The 20,259-nt window shown below is 39.3% G+C and overlaps 1 protein-coding gene across 1 annotated transcript in view; it reads left to right on the top strand.

Annotated features, from left to right (window-relative positions):
* ipo13a (importin 13a) overlaps positions 1 to 20,259 on the top strand; it is a 26,538-nt gene extending 6,279 nt beyond the window's left edge. The window contains exons 2-21 of the mRNA XM_081373515.1: positions 6,475 to 6,600; positions 6,687 to 7,303; positions 9,194 to 9,334; positions 9,484 to 9,625; positions 9,740 to 9,906; positions 11,725 to 11,845; positions 11,947 to 12,094; positions 12,377 to 12,558; positions 12,657 to 12,683; positions 14,085 to 14,219; positions 14,542 to 14,682; positions 14,818 to 14,898; positions 14,981 to 15,118; positions 15,221 to 15,317; positions 17,067 to 17,119; positions 17,302 to 17,368; positions 17,448 to 17,506; positions 17,700 to 17,789; positions 19,845 to 20,026; positions 20,124 to 20,259. Coding sequence (XP_081229641.1) covers positions 6,475 to 6,600; positions 6,687 to 7,303; positions 9,194 to 9,334; positions 9,484 to 9,625; positions 9,740 to 9,906; positions 11,725 to 11,845; positions 11,947 to 12,094; positions 12,377 to 12,558; positions 12,657 to 12,683; positions 14,085 to 14,219; positions 14,542 to 14,682; positions 14,818 to 14,898; positions 14,981 to 15,118; positions 15,221 to 15,317; positions 17,067 to 17,119; positions 17,302 to 17,368; positions 17,448 to 17,506; positions 17,700 to 17,789; positions 19,845 to 20,026; positions 20,124 to 20,220 — 2,811 coding nt within the window. The 3' untranslated portion in view covers positions 20,221 to 20,259. The remainder of the gene's footprint in view (positions 1 to 6,474; positions 6,601 to 6,686; positions 7,304 to 9,193; positions 9,335 to 9,483; positions 9,626 to 9,739; positions 9,907 to 11,724; positions 11,846 to 11,946; positions 12,095 to 12,376; positions 12,559 to 12,656; positions 12,684 to 14,084; positions 14,220 to 14,541; positions 14,683 to 14,817; positions 14,899 to 14,980; positions 15,119 to 15,220; positions 15,318 to 17,066; positions 17,120 to 17,301; positions 17,369 to 17,447; positions 17,507 to 17,699; positions 17,790 to 19,844; positions 20,027 to 20,123) is intronic.

Here is a 20,259-nt window from a genome sequence, read left to right as displayed (position 1 = left end):
GAGAGCACATGGCACAAGGAAACACATGACAAGCCATGTGCTCACAACAAACAGGACTAGAACACAAAACGAGACATGAACACGCAGCTAGTGAAAACTCATAAGCCACGTGTTCACACAAAACATAACATGAAAGCACACAGCCAGTGAAAAACTAGCTGTGTGTTACACAGCACAAGACAAGAAAAAACACGCAGACAGAAGAGCGCGCGGCTCGAGCGAACTCGAAACCGCGCGCGCTCATGTGTCAAGACAGAGCGCACGAGAACGAGCGAAAGCTCATTCCGTGCGCTCACAAAAGAAAACAAACACGCGGAGCATTGATGTCCGAATCCCGACACAGAACCGAAACCTAACTAGACAGACATGTCGGGATCCAAACACCATGCCCCGCACATATAACAAGGCACATAGACAAGTGAGTGCACGGCCCGAGCGCGCTCGGAACCGCACACTCACACAGAGACGAGACAAAACAGGGAGTGTCAGAGCTCTGTCACAAAACCAAGAAATTAACTAGACCGAAGTGACAGAACCCTGACAGAAAGAATATGGTAATATTTCTAGGGATGCACCGAAATGAAAATTTTGGACCGAAACCGAAATTTCTGGATGCACTTGTCTGAAAACTGAAATCAAAATAGACTATAATTGTAATAATTGTATTATTAGACTTTTTAATTAAATTCAATAATTTTAATGAATCTGAATTTTGATTTAAAAAATACAAGCCAATAAAATAACCACACTTTTGTTTAAAGTAACACACAAAAATATTAAATATTATATTAAAAATCTATATTTTAATATCTATATATCAATATTATTCTTCATTAAGATCTATGCAACTGAATTCAACAGCTTTATTTTTTTGACCGATTATCAAAATAATGTATAGTCTTACAAAGCTATTATTATCAGAGCATGTGAGCAGATAGCAGGGAGCGGATCAGTGAACAAGAGGGTAGAGTCATTTTACCAGCGTTGCCCACATGGCGATACCACACCATGTTACAGCACAGTAGGGCCATTGGAAACAGAAACAAGTCCAGAGAACTTGGAACACAAAATAACGCTTAGCAGTTGCTTCGAAGTTGTGCATCTTTGGAAGTGGAGCCGCTTGCAAAGTTACATAACATGCAGAGTGAAACCTGGTCGCTGAACTCGGAGGGGTGCGGCGGCATATTTTTGGATTATATTTTCAGCCTATTTTCTCTTTCAGCCAAAAAACGAAAATGCCATTTTCGACTGATAATTTTCAGCCGCTGAAATTTCGGTGCATCCCTAAATATTACACTATATCATTTATTTTTTATTTATTTTTTTGAAATAAGTATCTTATACTCAAAGGCTGCATTTATTTGATAAAATATACAGTAAAACATATTATTATTATTATTATTATTATTATTATTATTATTATTGTAATTGTAATTAAATATAAATGTTTTGTATTTTAATATTGTCACATCCACCAGCTGGAGTGCCCATGATCTCCACTAGAGGGCATCACTCCAACTCTAGTGCTATCTTATCATGGATTACATTTCCCATAACCCACTACCTGGACTCATTAATCTTGATTACAGTCAGCTGTGTCTCATTACTGTGTTAACTGCCTTAATAGGCCATTTGTGTTCTGTCATTCTTTGTGAAGTCTTGTATGTTGCTACACTACATTTCTGAGTTTTTCCTATGTCTGTTTTTTTTTATTATTCTCTGCCTGTATTATGGATTATTATTTTTGCCTTTGTTTTCTGCCCTGTTGCGTATTTGGATCGTTTGGCCATGTATTTGACCCTTTGCCCGTTATATGAATTACGATTCTAGATTGTACCTATAAAGCTGCATTTGGTTCTTCAACGCAAGCCTTGGAGCAGTTCTTAAAGGGGGGGTGAAATGCTCATTTTCACTCAATCTCCTGTTAATCTTGAGTACCTATGGAGTAATATTGCATCCTTCATATCTCCAAAAAGTCTTTTGTTTTATTATATTTTTAATTGAAAGATTGGCTGTACGAGTCTTTCCGGAAAAAAACGAGCGGCTGGGGGCGGGCCGTGTGGGCGGAGCTAAAGCTGTGCTAACGCGCCGAGCTAACAACACACCGAGACATTTGTTCAACAGTTTTACTCACCGTCCGGTTCCAACGCACGACCGCGAACCTTTATCATTTTGACTGCTCGATCCTGCTCGATCCTTAAGCATTAGACGATCTGGGCTTTGTTTATAAAACAATCATCGTCGAAATGCAGGGAACAACAGTCTTACACAACGTTTATGCTCAGGAAAACAAACTCCATCCACGGGTCCCTTAATGCTGGGTTCTTTGGGAATCTGTGCAGGGTTGTCTTGCCCTGGCAACCAAAAACACACTTCTTTGGTGACACTGACTTCCCAAAAGCCGGGCAGGGCGCTTTGATGGCGAACTGCTTTCACTCTCTTGCTCTGTTTTACGAGTGCGCGCCCGCGCCCGCGATCTTACCGGAGAAGTGCCCTTAGGACCCATATAAGGAAATTCCGCCCTCTCTTACGTAAGACAGAGCCATACTCGAAAAAAACTTTCCGAAACTTGTGACAAACCGGAAGGACAATTTTTGGAACAAAAATACTCCTTCAAACGTACAACTTAACTTTTGAAACTTTGACCATGTTTACCATGGGAATCCAACTCTTTAACAGTGTAAAAAACTCAGTATGCATGAAACAGTAATTCACCCCCCCTTTAACAAATGATTTCAAAGGTAATTTATTCCTGTGATGCAAAGCTGAATTTTCAGCATCATTACTCCAGTCTTCAGTGTCACATGATCCTTCAGAAATCATTCTAATATGATGATTTGTTTTTACCAATTTTACAAAACATTTATTATTACCAATGTTGAAAACAGTTGTGCTGCTTTATATTTTTTGTGGAAACGTGATACACTACCATTAAGGATGCATTAAATTGTGACAGTAAAGTAATTTATAATGCTACAAAAAAGGATTTCTATTAAAATAAGTGCTATTTATCAATGAATTAGGGCTGAACGATACATCGAATTTTCATCGTCATCGCGATATGAACTCGCGCGATGAACACATCGCAACAGACAGCCTGACACGATGAATAACACCTGGTTCAGATTCAGGGGCGTCACTAGGCCCTTTTTAGCGGGGCTTCAGCCCCCCTAAACTTCTGCCCAGCCCCCCTAAAAAATATTTGATTAATACATTTTTGATCGCTTCAGTCCCCTTTAAAAAAACTCATTTGAAACGGCGGCAAGCTGCGTCAAGTTTCGGCTCCACCCCTTGTCTGAGTCTGCTTGGATTTAGCGCATTTTTCAATCTGCAGGGGCGCCGCCGAGCAGAGCGAACATCAGAGAGTACAAGGTGTGTCGTGAGTGCATTTATTGATAGATTGCTATGATATTACATCTGCATCGGTGCAGTTCTTTGTCATAAATGCATTGCAGTTTACATAATGTAATGTTACTGGAGCATTGAGCAACACGGGACGGTTTGGTTTCTCACCCAATACCAATACGTTTCGCTGCGTTCACCTTTCAGCCCTTATCACAGTGTGATAGTTGTTTTTTATTCCTACAAAAATGAAGCGATTAACACCCATGAAAACATACTTTAGAAAACGATCATGATTTATTTTAATTTACTTTTTAAACTTTAAAACATATTATTTTGTATTTCGGCATTACATTATGCAGCCATGCACAGAAATGATTAAAGACACACATAATTGTCTGAAAGCACTAGATGGCCCAGAGAGAGAAACATCATGTGGAGTTATTTTGTTTTGTATTAATAGTTTTGTATTAAGTAATAATGAATCAGGAGGAGTGTATCATGATACATATATTAGAGTAAGAGTAGAGTAAAGGGATTTGTGATTTTCTTTTAACCTGTTAACCGGTGGGCCCAAATTCATTACATATTTAAAACAGTAATATCCTATACTAAACCTAAACTAATCTTGACAAACTATATATCATTTGAAAGCTTACAATCTCTAGTTTTCATATTTGGTGACTGATTTTCAAAATAAATTACAGAGGAGCCGTAATTTATCAATTTGCAACAAGACTATTTTCATATTCCTAGGTGTGTTCAGACCTTTATTTTGAAATAGCAATGAACATTTTGATGTGTTTCTTAGAGGTTGAATTCATATCAAAATCTGCCAAACTTCCCATATTACTTCTGAATAGAATGTCTACTTAATAAATTGTATGAAAATTGTGGAAATAATGGTTCAGATGATCACTCAAACCACATATGGAAATGGAGGCGCCCTTATATGGGCAGTAATGGAGTCTGGTTGTCACCTAGTGAAAATGTTTGGTACTGCGCCCAAACAAAATCTTACTGAAAGCTCATTTTTTGAGATATCAACCTAAATTTTGAAACACAACTTGTTCAGATTTTTTACTTTGATTTTTTTGCAGTTTTAGAGTCACCCAGGTTTTAAAAATATATATTTTATATAAAATATGAATAATTAAATTTTTTACATTTTACATTTCCATAAACTCAAACTTCTATAACTTTTTTTCTGTTTCACTTCCTTAATTTATTTCTCCATTTATTTCTCCTATCTATACTCCAAAGCATTCTTTAATTACAACCATTTAAGTTCGAAATGTGCATTTTCATGTCTACTCAAAAAAAAGGGGGGTGACAGTTAACAGGTTAAGTACTTGATTTATAGAAGTGGCAAATTGATAATTCATGTTGTTATTTTTAATAAATAGAAATAAATATAGAACAGATTAATCATATTGCCAATAGACAATTACATTAATACATGTTGGTTAGTTAAATGATTTGAAATTAAATAGATTTTCACGGGGTAACTTGATGAATAACCAACCGTATTGTTGATTATAAAGGCTAAAAAGCTTAAAAAATAAAATAATTTATATTTCATTGTAGATGGACTTAGTTACCTAGCTTTCCTGGTAGCTTTGTCTGAGAAAATGATTCATGAATCAACCTATCAGTTGACCCTATGTTTACTTTCTTCACTGACAGACAAAAATAAAAAGCCTATATCAGTCAAAGCTCAGCTTTAGGAAGGGAAAAGACAGAGCAAGATAAAAACAAAGAGAAAAAGAGTGTGCTGCTGATGAGGTGAGAAAAAAACCCAGCTGCCCGCACATGGTTTTAAAGCTATTGTCATACAATTTTTTTGGCCTTCAAAACATCTTAAAATGCACATATGTAGATCAGAGAAATCAAAATTTTCTCGGGGAAGCATGCCCCCGAACCCCCCTAAATACCTCACATTCGGGACCTCAGTGATTATAAAACCGTGCCATATGCATGTTGCTGGATGAATGAATGAAACTAGTTAATAATGAGCATTAGACCATAAACTAACTTTTTTTCTTTCTTTTTTTTTACATCATACCCTCATTGGGGGCTGAGCCCCCCTAAAATGAAAATCCTAGAATCGCCCCTGTTCAGATTACAAGATTTTTGTGTCTGTTATGATAGTCACGGTGTCAGATTACTCGTTTTTGACTCCTAAAATCTTGTCGTGTCATGGACAGTTGCTTTCCGACCAGTCATCGCGTGCCGTCACACGCACACATTCACTCGCAAACATTCACTCGCACACACACACACACACACACAGTCCCTCGCTCGCTCGCTCACTCGCGCGCGCGCGCGCACACACACACACACACACTGTCCCTCGCTCACTCGCGCTAAATAGTAATCCAGGCAGGTAATAAACGTTTGACCTATCACGCAAATAACCTATTAAAGCACTAAGACATGGGAACAGTATATTCTATTTTACAGTGTCTATTTAAAAAAAAAAAAAAAAAAAAAAAAATCAGGAATTGTTGTTAGCTATAGCTAACATTCACATTTGAATATTTATCGCAAGTCATATCGTCATCGCAATATTAAACAATGTTATCGCACATCGCAGCTTTTCCTCATATCGTGCAGCGCTACAATGAATCTTAAAAAAAAAAACAGTTTCCACAAAAAAACAGCCTTGGTGAGAAGTCTTATTGAGAAGACATTATAAATGTCTTTATTGATCAATTCGATCCATCTTTGTTGAATAAATATATTATTATAATTTTTTTATTAATGGTAGTGTCTCACGTTTTCAACTAAAATATTAAGCAGCAAAAACTGTTTTCACTTGAGCCCTAAATTCATTATATTAGAATGATTTCTGAGGGATCATGTGACACTAGTAATGATGCTGAAAATTCAGCTTCACCATCACAGGAATAAATTACATTTTAAATAAATTAAAATAGTAAATGGTAATGTTTTACAATATTACTGTTTTTACTGTATTTTCTTTTATCAAATAAATGCAGGCTTTGTAAGCTTACAGACTTCTTTTTCTTTTTCAAGAAAAAAATTATATTATATATATATATATATATATATATATATATATATATATATATATATATAATAGAAGCAATTTTTCCTGATGTTCTTTAGGCTCTTCAGCAGCTCTACTATGATCCTGATATGGGAAAGAAGAATGTGGCCCAGAAGTGGCTCACACAAGCCCAGGCGTCACCACAAGCATGGCACTTCTGCTGGGCTTTGCTCCGGTCAGACAAAGTAAGCAGTATGGGCGACTAAGGCCCACTTTAAAATGTATGAATTTCCCTGCATTAGATTTAGTTATTTATTCCGTTTCACATTAGGTTCCAGAGATCCAGTTCTTCGGGGCAAGCACATTACATGCTAAAATTTCCCGCCACTGGTCTGACCTCCCAACGGGTCAACTAGACTCTCTCCGTTCGCAGCTCATCGCCCAGGTCGGCCAGTTCGCGTCAGGTCCTAAGATGGTGCTGACGAGACTCTGTGTTGCCCTGGCCTCTTTGATCCTTCACGTCCTACCCGAAACATGGCCAACCGCAGTGCCTGATCTTCAGTGTGCCTTCCAGACAGGGGAGGGTGTGACAGAGGCTGACGGTCAGGCCCGATGCCTTGCGCTTCTAGAAATCCTCGCCGTTCTGCCCGAGGAGCTTCAGAGCAGCAGGATCGCAGCCTCTCGGCGTTCACAGCTCAGAAGTGCTCTGTCCGTGGAGTGGAGCTCCGTCTGCTCCCTGCTCCAGGAGTTACTACAACGGGCAGACGCTCCCTGTGGGGTCAGAGAGCGGGTGATGAGGTGTGTGTCCTCCTGGCTCACGCTGGACATCGCTTTGAAAGACAGCGAAGAGCTGCTGCAGAGCTGCTTTGCCCTCCTTAAGGAGTCTGAGCTCTTTGACATGGCTGTGGAAACCATCGTCAGCATCATCTCACAGCCTGATTGTCAGAGGTGAGATACGCTAGCCTGGCAAGCCAGACCTACATCAAGATGTTAGGTCTGGAAACTCACCATAGACGCGGTTTAATCCGAGGGGCGGGATAAACGGCTGTCTTTCAAATTCCCTCTGCACGCAATAGGACAGCGCTTCAACCAACCAGAGCGTTTTCCCAACAGCGGAGCTAACGATAGATTCAACTTTTGCCATATCTGGCCGGCAAAACGACGAACACATCTTCCTTTTTTTAAGAATGACTTCAGTGCCGTTCTTTGCTCTTTTCTCAAAGAAAAACTTAAATCCAAGTCCTCCAGAGTCGTGGCCAAGCCGATTCGAAAGACTGTTCTCCAGCAGCCGTCATTCAGTGTTTTCAAGTCGCAGCCAGGTAACCGTCGCAACTATGTCGTCATATGTTAAGCCCGCCCCGCCTACTCTATACACGACGTGATTGGCCTGACCCAATTTAGGTTTTTGCAGCTCGAAAGTCTATGGAGAGTTTCTAGACTACCCTGGCTGCAAAATACATTTTGCTGCCGCTAGGATGCGTCTAGATTTCTAGGCTACAGATACGCCATATAACACACAATATACTGTCGAAACAAGCACTATTTCCTGTCATGCATTAATAGTTCTTAGCAAAGCTTCCCTGTATAGAGGGTATGCATTGACGTCATTTTCCCGCCAGAACACACCCCCTCAATCGCACTGAGTGGCAAAAGAGCCTGCTTGATTTAATAGGGGAAACTGCAAAAACACGAGTAAAACAAACGATTATCAGTTTAAACTTAAGGTTGGACTCGATATAGTGTTCCTTACAACTTACCAAAGATCCAGTGATCCATGGATACTGACATGCAGCCAGGAATCGTGTTTCCTGACATTTATATGTGCCTGATTTCGACGCGGGAAAATACATAAAGCAAATTTGCCTGTGAACGTTTTATATAAATGCAATATAGGTAGGTCTAAATCCGGTTGATAACTTATTGTTATATATCGTCTTATTGTCCAGCCCTAAATCTTGTATAGTTTTTGTCAAGTATTTATTTAAAAACATCCAATTATGCAAAATTTAAGATGGTAAATATTTAATTGAGTTGCCAATACGATATATAAGGGTATGATTTTACCCCTAAATTCAGCATATTGACAAAATGATAACTGCAAATCCACGTTGTTTCTGTGAATTGCAGCGATCCAGTTGCTTCTCTTTTCTGTAGCTTTCGGCAGTCTGTAAAATTATACCTCAGATTTCTTGTCAAATCTATTTGTACAGTCAAACGCAAAGCTATTTCCCATTTTAGATGTGTGTTGTGTGTCTTTCGCAGCATTCACACTAAAATCCAATGCTGCACCAATGATCCGCTCAGTCTTTATGCCACTCAGTAGGCGTTACCGCAGTCACTCCGGCCAACAAAAGGTTCATAATTTTGTTTTGTTTTGTTCCTATAGGTTTACATGCATCCAAAGTCAAAAAACACTTTAATTTTCTCATAATATACATTGAACAACATTGTAAAATTGTTTAGTATGAAATATGAATGAGATTTTTCTTGAATCGTTTTTCATATTCCTTTAGAAAAAAAAGAATTCAAATAACTTCCCAGCAGAGTTGAGTATCTTAAAACCAATAGATTTAGATGATTAGTTGGGTATTCAGTTGGTGTACTTTTCTTTAAGAATTTAACAAATTTTATAGTAAAACAAAACAATTAATATTCAATATTGGCTGATAAATTGACAAAAAATGTGTGATTTTATAATATGATTACACTTTTCCCTACACAAGGAAACTAACCATCACTTGAGACTAACTATCCATTTCTGTATCACTTTAAACCCCTGGTGCACAGAAGGTTAAGCATAAAAAATCATTATTGCTCTGTGTGTTTGTTGATGTGGAGGTTTGCAGACAGTCTGCTGAAGGTTGTTCCTCAGGTTCTGGGTCTTCAGGAGCAGCTAAAGAAGGCGGTGCAGGATGGAGACATGGAGACGTCTCATGGAATCTGTCGCATTGCTGTAGCTCTGGGAGAAACGCATTGCAGGTTGGACGTAATGACTTGTATGCATAATTAATCTCCCATTAATAATAGTCTTATATGACCTCAGATGGCCTGGGCCTATTCATCATTTGACTCCCCTTGTCTGTTTGATGAAACTTCTTCTGCCTCTTTCTGTCCCTCTCGTTCCCCAGGACTCTTCTGGAGCAGGTGGACCATTGGCAGGGCTTTCAGGCTCTAGTGAGCATGATTATGTCCTGCACTGGTACACCTGGACGTTACCCTGTGGATGAGACCTCCAGCTCTCTCACACTCACATTCTGGTACACCCTACAGGTACAGCAGGTCCAGCCAGAACAATCACTCAAGTGTGGTGCCAAGTTCCAACTGGTATTGCATTGACTTGTGCAGATATGAGGTTTTGAGTCGTATATCGGCTGCTTGTTTCAGGATGAGATGATGTCATTGGATGCTGAGAGGCAGACGCTCTATCTACAGATCTACAGACCTGTGTACTTCCAGCTGGTGGACGTTCTGCTGCAGAAGGCCTGTTTTCCCAGAGATGAGGAGTACGCCACATGGTCCGCAGATGACAAAGAGCAGTTCAGGACCTACAGGTTAAACTAGATTTTTAAGAAACTGCAAAATTATTTATATATTTGTTATAATTATCTTTCTTTAAAAAAAAAAGAAGCAGAAATCAGGGTTGCAGTGAGACACACTGTGGAAGTGAATGGGGCCAATCCGTAAATGTTTAAATGCTCACTGTTTCAATAGTATGTCCACAAGACAAAAGGTTAGTCATTTTTTTACACCAAAATTACTAAAATGCTGAAAAAAGTTTTAAAAGAAGAATTATTGTAAGTGCTTTTTATAAAAAAGCTTCACATTTCTGCTTTCAGATCCTCTAAGAATTGTCCACATTTACATTACATTTACCATAATAAGTGCATCTTCATAAGATATTTTTAAATATACAAAATAAAAATGCAAAAATGCCCCAAAATGTATTGCTAATATATAATGTATATATATTTAGCATATACTCACTGGCCACTTTATTAGGTAGACCTTGTTAGTACCGGGTTGGAGAACTGCCCTACAGAACTGCCTTTATTCTTTGTGGTATAGATTCAGCAAGGTGCTGGAAACATTCCTCTTTGATTTTGGTCCATATTGTCATGAAATCATCACTCAGTTGCTGCATATTTGTCGGCTGCACATCCATGATGAGAATCTCCCATTCCTCCACATCCCAAAGCTGCTCTATTGGATTGAGATCTGGTGACTGTGGAGAGTTTAGTGACTCACTGTCATGTTCAAGAAACCAGTTTGAGATGATTTGATCTTTGTGACGTGTGTGTTATCCTGTGGAAGTGGCCATCAGAAGATGGAAACACTGGTCATAAAGAGATGGAGATGGTCATCAACAATACTCAGTAAGGCTCTGGTGTTTAAACGATGCTCAATTGGTACCGAGGGACCCAAAGTGTGCCAAGAAAATATCCTCCACACCATTAAACCAACACCAGCAGCACCAGCTGAACCGTTGAAACAGTACAAGGCAGGATGAATCTCTGCTTTCATGTTGTTTACGGCAATTTCTGACCCGACCAGTTGAATGTTTGCAGCAGAAATCGAGACTCATCAGACCAGGCAACGTTTCTCCAATCTTTTATTGTCTAATTTTGTTGAGCCCGTGTGAATCGTATCCTCAGTTTGCTGTTCTTATCTCACAGGAGTGTCACTGGTGTGTCTTCTGCTGCTGTAGCTCTTCTGCTTCTAGATTCAACATGTTCAGAGATGCTCTTCTGCAAACCTCGGTTGTCACGAGTGGTTATTTGAGTTATTGTTGTCTTTCTATCAGCTGAACCAGTCTGGCCATTCTCCTCTGACCTCTGGCATCAACAAGGCATTTTCACCCACAGAACTGCCGCTCACTGGATATTGTCTCTTGCCCATTCTCTGTAAACCCTAGAGATGGTTGTGTGTGGAGATCCCAGTAGATCATAAGTTTCTGAAATACTCAGACCAGCCCGTTCGACATAAACATGCCACGTTCAAAGTCACTGAAATCACCTTTCTTCCCCATTCTGATGCTCAGTTTGAACTTCAGCAGATCGTCTCGATCATGTCTACATGCCTAAACGCATTGATTTGCTTCCATGTGATTGGCTGATTAGATATTTGCTTTAACATGCAGTTGAACAGGTGTTGTACCTAATAAAGTGGCTGGTGAGTGTATATTTGAAATGTATTGTGGCCAGAATTTATTTCTTGCATTTTTTTGTTACATAGGAAAAGGTTGAATACTTAAAAACAGGGGTGTATTCGCTGATCCCCTGGTAAAGAACATTGATATTTCAAAGCAGTCTGATTAAAACCATCATGTGCACACTTAATAGCACTAATAAGCATGTTTAATTGGATCTCAGGGTTGACATCTCAGATACTCTGATGTATGTGTTTGAGCTGCTGGGCCCAGAGCTCCTCAGAAACCTATATGATAAACTAGGCACACTGCTGACGGACACAACACACCCCTCCTCATGGCAAGTCAGTCCTGATGTTACATAAATATATGGTGTGTATATATAATATAAACGTCATGTATTATATTGAACAATATCTCTGTTATCTCGCTCTCTCCTGTGGAGGATATAGAGGCTCTGCTGTTTGGCTTTCAGTCCATTGCTGAGACGGTAGATGTCAGTTACTCAGACGTCATTCCAGGACTGATCGGTCTGATTCCTCTGATCACAGCCAACAATATTCAGCTGGCTGAGACCATCATGTTCACCATAGGTACACTAATTCATTTTTAAACACACATTGCAAATGTATTTTACAAATATAACCAAATGGTGATGTCAAATGTTGAGAAAAATACCTGCATCATTTTGTGTTTTTGTAGTTTAGTTGCTATGGCGATCAATTGATTTTGGTTCATGTTAATTTAGAGATTTTTCATTATTAGTTCATGTTTATTTAATAACGCATTAACAAATATTTGTGAATGTTGATTTCATGTCTGCACAAATGGTGAAGTTGAAAGTAATTGACTTCTACTGTCATGATTTCTTGTAGGCTCTTTGGCTGAGTGGCTGGCCGATCATTCGGTCATGTTGGCGAGTGTCCTGCCGGTGGTCTTGCATGGTCTGTCCAACCCGAATCTGTCCGTGTCTTGTGTCTCAGCTCTGAAGAGAATCTGCCGAGAGTGTCGGCATGACCTCCACCTTCATGCCAATGACATCATTGCAGTCTCACAGGTTTTAAAAAACCTTTCGCCTAGAAGTACTGCTGTCTTTGAACCAAACCAGTGTCAGTGAGTAGTGTACTAAACTCACTGTGGTCTTTTCGGTTTCAGGCGGTGCTTGTCAAAGAGATCCATAAAGTAAGTCCAAGCCATGTGTGTTTGATTTGTTTTGATAACACAGTAACTGTAACTTACACTAATAACATGATTACATTGTATAATGCTCAACCCTCCTAAGCTTTTAGAAAAAGAGTCACACCTTGGCTATTCACGCCACGGTCATTTTTGACAGTAAAGGCCCTTTCACACTGGATGCGTAACGAAAAAGCGAATAGTTCGTGTGCGAATAGTTCGCGTCAAAACCCATCACATGAGCCGCGTAAACACGGTCTCTATCTCTATCTTTGACGATTAGCTTTCTATCACAAATGTAGTTTAGCCTGCTAGCCAACACAGCACAGGACTATACAACAACTAAAACTATCACACAACATACTCACAGTCGTGATAACCGAGTTGGTTGGCAATGTTACGCCACACAATCTTTGTCCTTGTAGTATATGATTGGCTGAAGTCTTTTCTGTCGCCGCAAAAGGGAAAAAAAATCGACATCGAAACGCAAAAAAAAAGTCGTTTTTTCGCCGCAGCACATTCGCGTTCGGTGTGAAAGGACTCATTACACAAACAGCTGATCAAAAAATAAAACCATCGCGCGAATTATTCGTGCGTAAAAATCGCGTCCAGTGTGAAAGGGCCTTAAGAGTGTAACTTTTCCCACTACCTTCCCTGGAGTAGTAACAACCTTTTGGGATTTTAAGTCATTTTGATATAATCTAGATTTTAGATTTATGTGTAAGTTTCTCCATTTCGCTATCATTTGTTTAAGCAAATACGCAAACCTTTGGAACCAAATTTGGAACATACATTTTTTTTGGTCCCTATGAGGAAAAAAGCTTATAGATCATAGTAAATAATGTTTTTTGAAAATTTAAAAAGTGTAGAATGTTTTCTGTGATGGTTGTGTTCAGGGTTAGGGGATAAAACATACAATTTGTATAGTATTAAAATTATTATGTCTATGGAAAGTCATAAAACATGGAAACCTGTGTGTGTGTGTGTGTGTGTGTGTGTGTGTGTGTGTGTGTGTGTGTGTGTGTGTGTGTGTGTGTGTGTGTGTGTGTGTGTGTGTGTGTGTGTGTGTGTGTGTGTGTGTGTGTGTGTGTGTGTGTGTTGTGAATCTTTTGCACTCTGGATGTTTTATAATCTCAACCCCTTCATTTCTTTTTGTTCAACACTGGCTGATATATAGATTTAGATTTCATTCAACACATATTAAAATAAATTGCTCTGCGTTAGGGTCTTTCGGTCAATCTTGACCATAAACAGGGTGGGACTTCTTTATGATAACTTAGACTTCCGGAAGTCTAGTTTTTTTCTTTGGTTGTTCCGATTGAATATCTAAAATATCACCAAGCTTGAACTCTATACCATGCTTAATCGTTATATCCCAGTAGGATTGACAGTAAGTCTTCTGTTCAGAGCCCGCAGTGCATGTGGATAATGCAGGCACTGGGTTTCCTGCTCTCAGCTCTGCCCAGTGAAGAGATACTGGGAAAGCTGCTCTCTCTGGTCACTCCCCACATCCAGCAGCTGGAGAAACTGGCCAATGAGCTGGTGAGGTGCAATAATGTCAGCGTATGCTTGATTCACATACTATTAGAGTAATCCGAAACCTGAAAAGAAAATGTATTTTTGTTTAGTACACAATAAGTACAGTTCCAAAAAGGTTTTATAGTTAACTTCAGCAACATTGTGCCGGCCGAGATCCGGCCCACATCTGGTGCGGGTGGAATCCACATGTACTAGATGTGGCCCGGATCTGGGTCGACACAATGTTGCTGTCTGGGTTTAAACCCTCATGTCATTCCAAACCTGTGGTGGAACACAAAAGAAGATATTTTGAAAAATGTTTTTACTCTTTTACCCTTTGATGCAGCCCAGCTCCGCTAATAAACTTCCTACTATCCACGTCCTTGGCCTGCTGTCTAATCTCTTCTCTACATTTGATCTAAACAAACAAAGTGAAAGATTGGAAGTGATGAGGCCTGTCCAAACACAGCCACGCAACAACAACCCGGTACGACAACATATCACGCCTCAACCTCCAATCAGTTTTGTTTATTAGCAAGCATGTTTGAATCAGCACAGACCTGTAAAATGAACACTCAACAGTACTAAGTGTGGTTTGACAGCTGTTCTGGTCATTTCTCAGGTGGTGGTCGTCCTGCAGCAGGCCTTCCCTTTAATCCAGACTGTTCTCAACAAGTGGCTGAATGAACATGAGGTGGTAGAGGTCAGTGTAGGTGAACGTGTGTGTGTTTGTGTGTGTATGTGTGAGTATATGAAAGATTCACTTTTCTCTCACCTCAACTCAGGCGGTGTGTGCTGTCTTTGAGAAATCACTGAAGACCCTTATCCATGAATTTGCACCGCTGGTGACTCAGCTCTGTGAGCTCATTGGTCAGATTTTCAGCGCTTACCCACAAGCCTCGGCTTTAGACCTCACACGACAAGTAAAGACACGGTCTAACCCTTCACATAAAACAAAACATTTCTGTGTTTACTTCATAAGTTGAGTGTCATAACGTGTTTATGCCTTACATATTTCCCTCTAGTTAGTTCACATTTTTGGCTGTGAGAAGGATCATTTTACTCCAATCACTGCCCTTTTAGAGCTGATTACCAACATCACCATGTCCATTTTCCAGCTAGGTAAGAGATTAGAGTCACTATCAACAATGAGTTTTATCAAGGTCTGTATTTTAAGTGACCAATCGAGAGATTGCTGCAGTGATGACAAATTTTTGTAGACCAATCCGGAAGTTAGCATCACCCTGGTTTCCCTGACAAAAACCCTGAAGGATTTTTCCATTGGCTTTTGGATTATTGCAGAAAATGAGCTCTGCGACCAACAAAGGTTTATGATTTTTATTGTGTTCATTGTGATAATCTTCACAAATGAACACATGGCTGCATTAGAAATCGCATACTTCCCTACTATATAGTTGGCCAAAAACAGTACGTGACAAGAGTAGTCCAAATTCACAGTACTCATAAAAGAGTAGTCAAAAATAACTCGGATGACTTGTTACTTCCTGCGAGATTTTGAAATGTGCCTCCAATGGACACTTTACTATCCCATGAGGCCACGGGAGAGGATTTGGGAATGGCAGTGAAGTGATGCAATTGACTCTACACACAATCGTAATATAAAGACAGGGCTTGAAATGAACACTCGCCAAACGCCGGCATTGGTGAGTTTATGAAATTGTCAATCGCCAGTTGGCTGGTAATATTTTTATGAATTCTAACAATGCAATGTTGTGAGAACATGAACGTAAACAAAACGGAAAAAAAAACGTCACGAAAGTTTAAGCCATGCCAATTTAAATATTCAAGCGCAAGAAGACGCGAAAGGGAACTCAATTCGTTACTCACACGCTGTGTGGAAAGTTTTGTGTGCGCAAACATCCGAAGTGCATGCCCAGACAGGGCGCAAATGATGAATTGAGCTCTCTTTCACATTTTCTTGAGCTTGAATGGACAATTTCAAAGTCTCAACAGTCAGTTATGGCTTAAGTGAACGTAAACTGTTTATTGGATTCGCGCATCCTAATAATCCTGCTGCTATCTGCGTTTTTAATGTTAATCAAACAGCAAAAGACAAAGAAAAAAATCACTCACTGCTCTTGTCTGAATAACTTTTGTAACTTCAATAGGTATTAATTCATTTCAATAGGTCATGAAATAATTACTTGTTCAAAATAAGGACCTACTCAGAAAGTATGCGATTTCAGACAGCCAACTTTTATAAATTTTAAAGCCTAAAAAAATCACTAAATCTAAAAGTAGCATGTAGGCTGTAAACAAACTACACGACTTCAGTGTCACCATCACTAAGCTTTCGACAAACCTCTGTTTCTTTCTTTCTTCTGCGGAACACAAAAGTGTTTGAAAAAGTGTAATTTTGTAATTACAATGAAAATCAACAGGAGCCAGTGTTGTTTTGGACATTGTATGGACAAAAACAGTTAAAACATTCTGCAGAATATTTTCTTCGTGTTCCACAGAAAAAATAAAGTCATACAGGTTTTGACCTACATGTAGCTAAGTAAATGATGGCAGAATTTACATTTTTGGGGTGAACTATCCCTTTAAAGGTATATTAAGTAACCTTTTACACTATAAATTGTTTTACCCCTAAAGAAATGAATAGTACATTTGAGAAATATTATTAAAATGTTGTACATGACTGGTATAGAAAAAGCTCGGTGGCTGCCATGTTAAGATCACATGACCAGCATTTTACTCACTTTATCTCTGTGATCAGACACTTTTAGTTGGCTAGTGAAGAAAAAAAAAAGAATACCTTCAATATGGAGACATTGCCCAATTTTACAAGTATTGTTATGATATTAACGTTTGACTTATAGTCATTCTAACTATATAGAAATGTTGTAGGCTCCAGAGATCATCCAGATGTGGTGGAGTCATTTATGCAGCTTCATGCTCAGGTCTGTGCTCGTTTATTTTTGCCTTTGTCTTCAGACTTTAGTCTACACACAGATTTAATATTTTACATACATTTTCATGGTTCAAAAGAACCGTTTCTTTAAAAAAAAACTAAAAGAGGTTTCCCATGTTTCTTTTTTATGGTAGTTTTTTTAGAATAAGATTTTCTCTGATGTCTTTGCAGGTTTTGAGAAGAAAGTCTGAGCTTTATCTTTCAGACCATCTTGATATTAAAGCTGTATTCTATTGTGGTGAGTGTCACTTCAGCAAGCTCATTCAACAATGCTCAACATTTATTCATTCATCCATTAACTGTCTATGTGTATGTAGGAATCTTATCATTCAAATTCCCTGAAACTCCCACACTGAAAGCAACCTGTCTGCTATTTGTAAGTACTGTACAACACGTTTAACATTCAGTTCATCTTTACAGGGAGCTGTAGTGGAACATACAGCCCAAATGCTAGTGCTTGTACTGGAATAAACCTTTTCTGTACCATTAGTAATTGTAATATTAGTGACCCTGCACCACAGTCACTTGAGTGGAGCATATAGTAACCAGACTGAGCTTTCTCGACACAGACGGAGCTGATCTCTCATTGTGAGGATATTCCTGCTGTGAGGGAGCTGCTTCAGGACGACGGCAAGCTGCTCCTTCAGACCCTACTAGAGGTCAGACATTTCTGCATGCAATTCAGTCATATAGAAATCAGCGGTTTCAGACAGACTCTCTGTGCATTAGTGGTTGGGATTTCTCATCATTTCACTAGTAACTGACAGGTGACCTTTATGACTGAGTCAATGAATCATTCATTTGTCTGGTTCAATCATACTGATTCACTTAGTATGGAAACAAGACTCTCCTTATGAGTGAGTCATTGAATCATTCACTCTAGCTAGTTGTATAAAAACACTGATTAATTCAGGAACAAATGAAGTGAATGTCTTTATGAGTGAGCCATTGAATCATTAATTTAAACTATTTGTTCAATCACACTGATTCACTTATTATGGAAACACTTATTGTCTTATGAGAGGTTCACTGAATCTTTCACTAGGCTGTTTCGTTCAAAAGCACTGATTCATTCAGCAACGAAACAAGCGTCCGGCTGCATCCGAAATCATATACTTCCCTAGTAGGCAAAAAACAGTATGTGACAAAAGAAGTGTCAGAATTCACAGTACTCATAAAAGAGTACCCGGATGACCTACTGCTTCCGGCTAGATTCTGAAGTGTGCGTACAATGGACACTTTTTTGGGTGTTTTTTTAGGATTTGTGGATGGCCGTGAAGCATACTATATAGAACATACTTCTTTAGCAGCCGTAATGTATTTATTTATTCAAAATAAGCACCTACTCAAGAGAATATGTGATTTTGGATGCAGCCACTGTGTTTATGAGCAAATTTATGTTTAGCAACATTCACTCAGCTGATTCGTTCAAAAATACTGATTAATTAAGGAATGAAACACCACCACTGTGTTGCTCGAAGACCAGAAAACTCTTTACTATTTTCATTGGCAGCCAAAATAATTGTCTAAAATCCAAGATACTCAATATTAACCTGTTTATTGAACTGTATACAAGCAATATCATACTCACCAACCAGTTTTATTTAAAGGTGCTCTAAGCGATGTCACGCGTTTTTTAGGCCAAAACATTTTTTGTCACAAACAGCAAACATCTCCTCACCATCCGCTAGCTGCCTGTCCCCTGAACACACTGTAAAAAACGCGGTCTCTGTAGACAGCCCAGGCTCCACAAATGGCAAGAAAAACAAACTGGCCCAGCCTGGACCACAAATCATAACAAAGAGTGTACAATAACCAACAAGAATGATTTGGGGGTGGGGGTTGAGGGGTTAGTGCGCATGCACATGAAGGGGGGTGTGGGGTGTGGAGGAGAGAGAAGAATGAAGAGGGAAGTTAGCTAGAGGAGAGATGTCCTAACAACGACTAACGTTAAAATTATATTCTCTTGAATTTTGATATGGCCGACACACGACCAAAGAGACGAAGTTCCGATGAACAAATAGCAAAGAAGAGGGCAAAGGAGAAGGAACGCTCAAAGTCCTGAATTTACATCGGAAAAGCCTCCGACTCGTTCATGACTGTTTCAGGAAGCACGGAAGGGAGGGGTAGGGGACGGGATGAGGAGGAGGGAGGGTCGAGCTAGCCTCCGTTTTGTTTGAAAATACTTTGAACGTCAACATGACGTCACCCAACATCGCTTAGAGCATCTTTAAACTGTATTTAAAAATAATTGCCCTGCAGTCAGATCCTGTTTTGAAGTGTTTCGTAAACAAAGTTATTGTTATTTAATGATTAATTTAATAAATTATTCCAGTGTTAAGAAAGTGTTAACATTGAACCTTAAAAAACAGATGAAAGTGCTTTGGGAACAAGCACCTCATATGGAAATGTTACATAGGAATATTTAGCCATAAAGTACTGGGTTACACTTTATTTTAAAGTATCACTGTTACAGTGTAATTATATATTTAAGTACGGTGTAATAATTATTAACTACATGTACCTACTATAGGGTTAGGGTAGGATTAGGTTTTGGTTGAGGGTTAGTTGCATGTAATTATGCATAATTTACTGTTATTACAATGGTAAGTACATGTAACATTATGTAACAAGGACACTGTAAAATAAAGTGTTACCAAATACTGCATATATTGTATAGAGCATGTAAGGACCAATTTCATTGCTCAACACAGGCTATTGGGGGTCAGTGTCCTAGCAGTCTGGCTGAGCACTATGCGGAGGTCTTGTTCTCAGTGAGTCGAAACTGTCCCAGTGTTCTGTCTCTGTGGCTCAGAGAGGCTCTTCTGCCCCCTGGCTTCCCCAGCTCACACCTCACCGCTGAGAACAAAGAGCACTTCTGCCAGCAGATCCTCAGGTAGGGCCACGGCATTAGCATTAGCATTAGCACCAGAACACCAGACTGACACTTTGCACCATACAAACATTTTTTATTCATTTCTTCATTCGCACAGGGAACAAGCGAGTAAGCGACGGATGAAGGACATTGTGAAAGAGTTCGCTCTGTTGAGTCGAGGACTAGAAGGGACCGAGTACACAGCGAGCTACTAAACACACTCTCCATGCAAGAGATTGGATCTCAAGACATCT

The sequence above is a fragment of the Scardinius erythrophthalmus genome (genome assembly GCF_964197995.2).
Source record: "Scardinius erythrophthalmus genome assembly, chromosome: 9".
Classification (NCBI taxonomy): Eukaryota; Metazoa; Chordata; class Actinopteri; order Cypriniformes; family Leuciscidae; genus Scardinius; species Scardinius erythrophthalmus.
The sequence above is the reverse complement of the archived record's forward strand: the minus strand, read 5'-3'. Positions and strand labels throughout refer to the sequence as shown.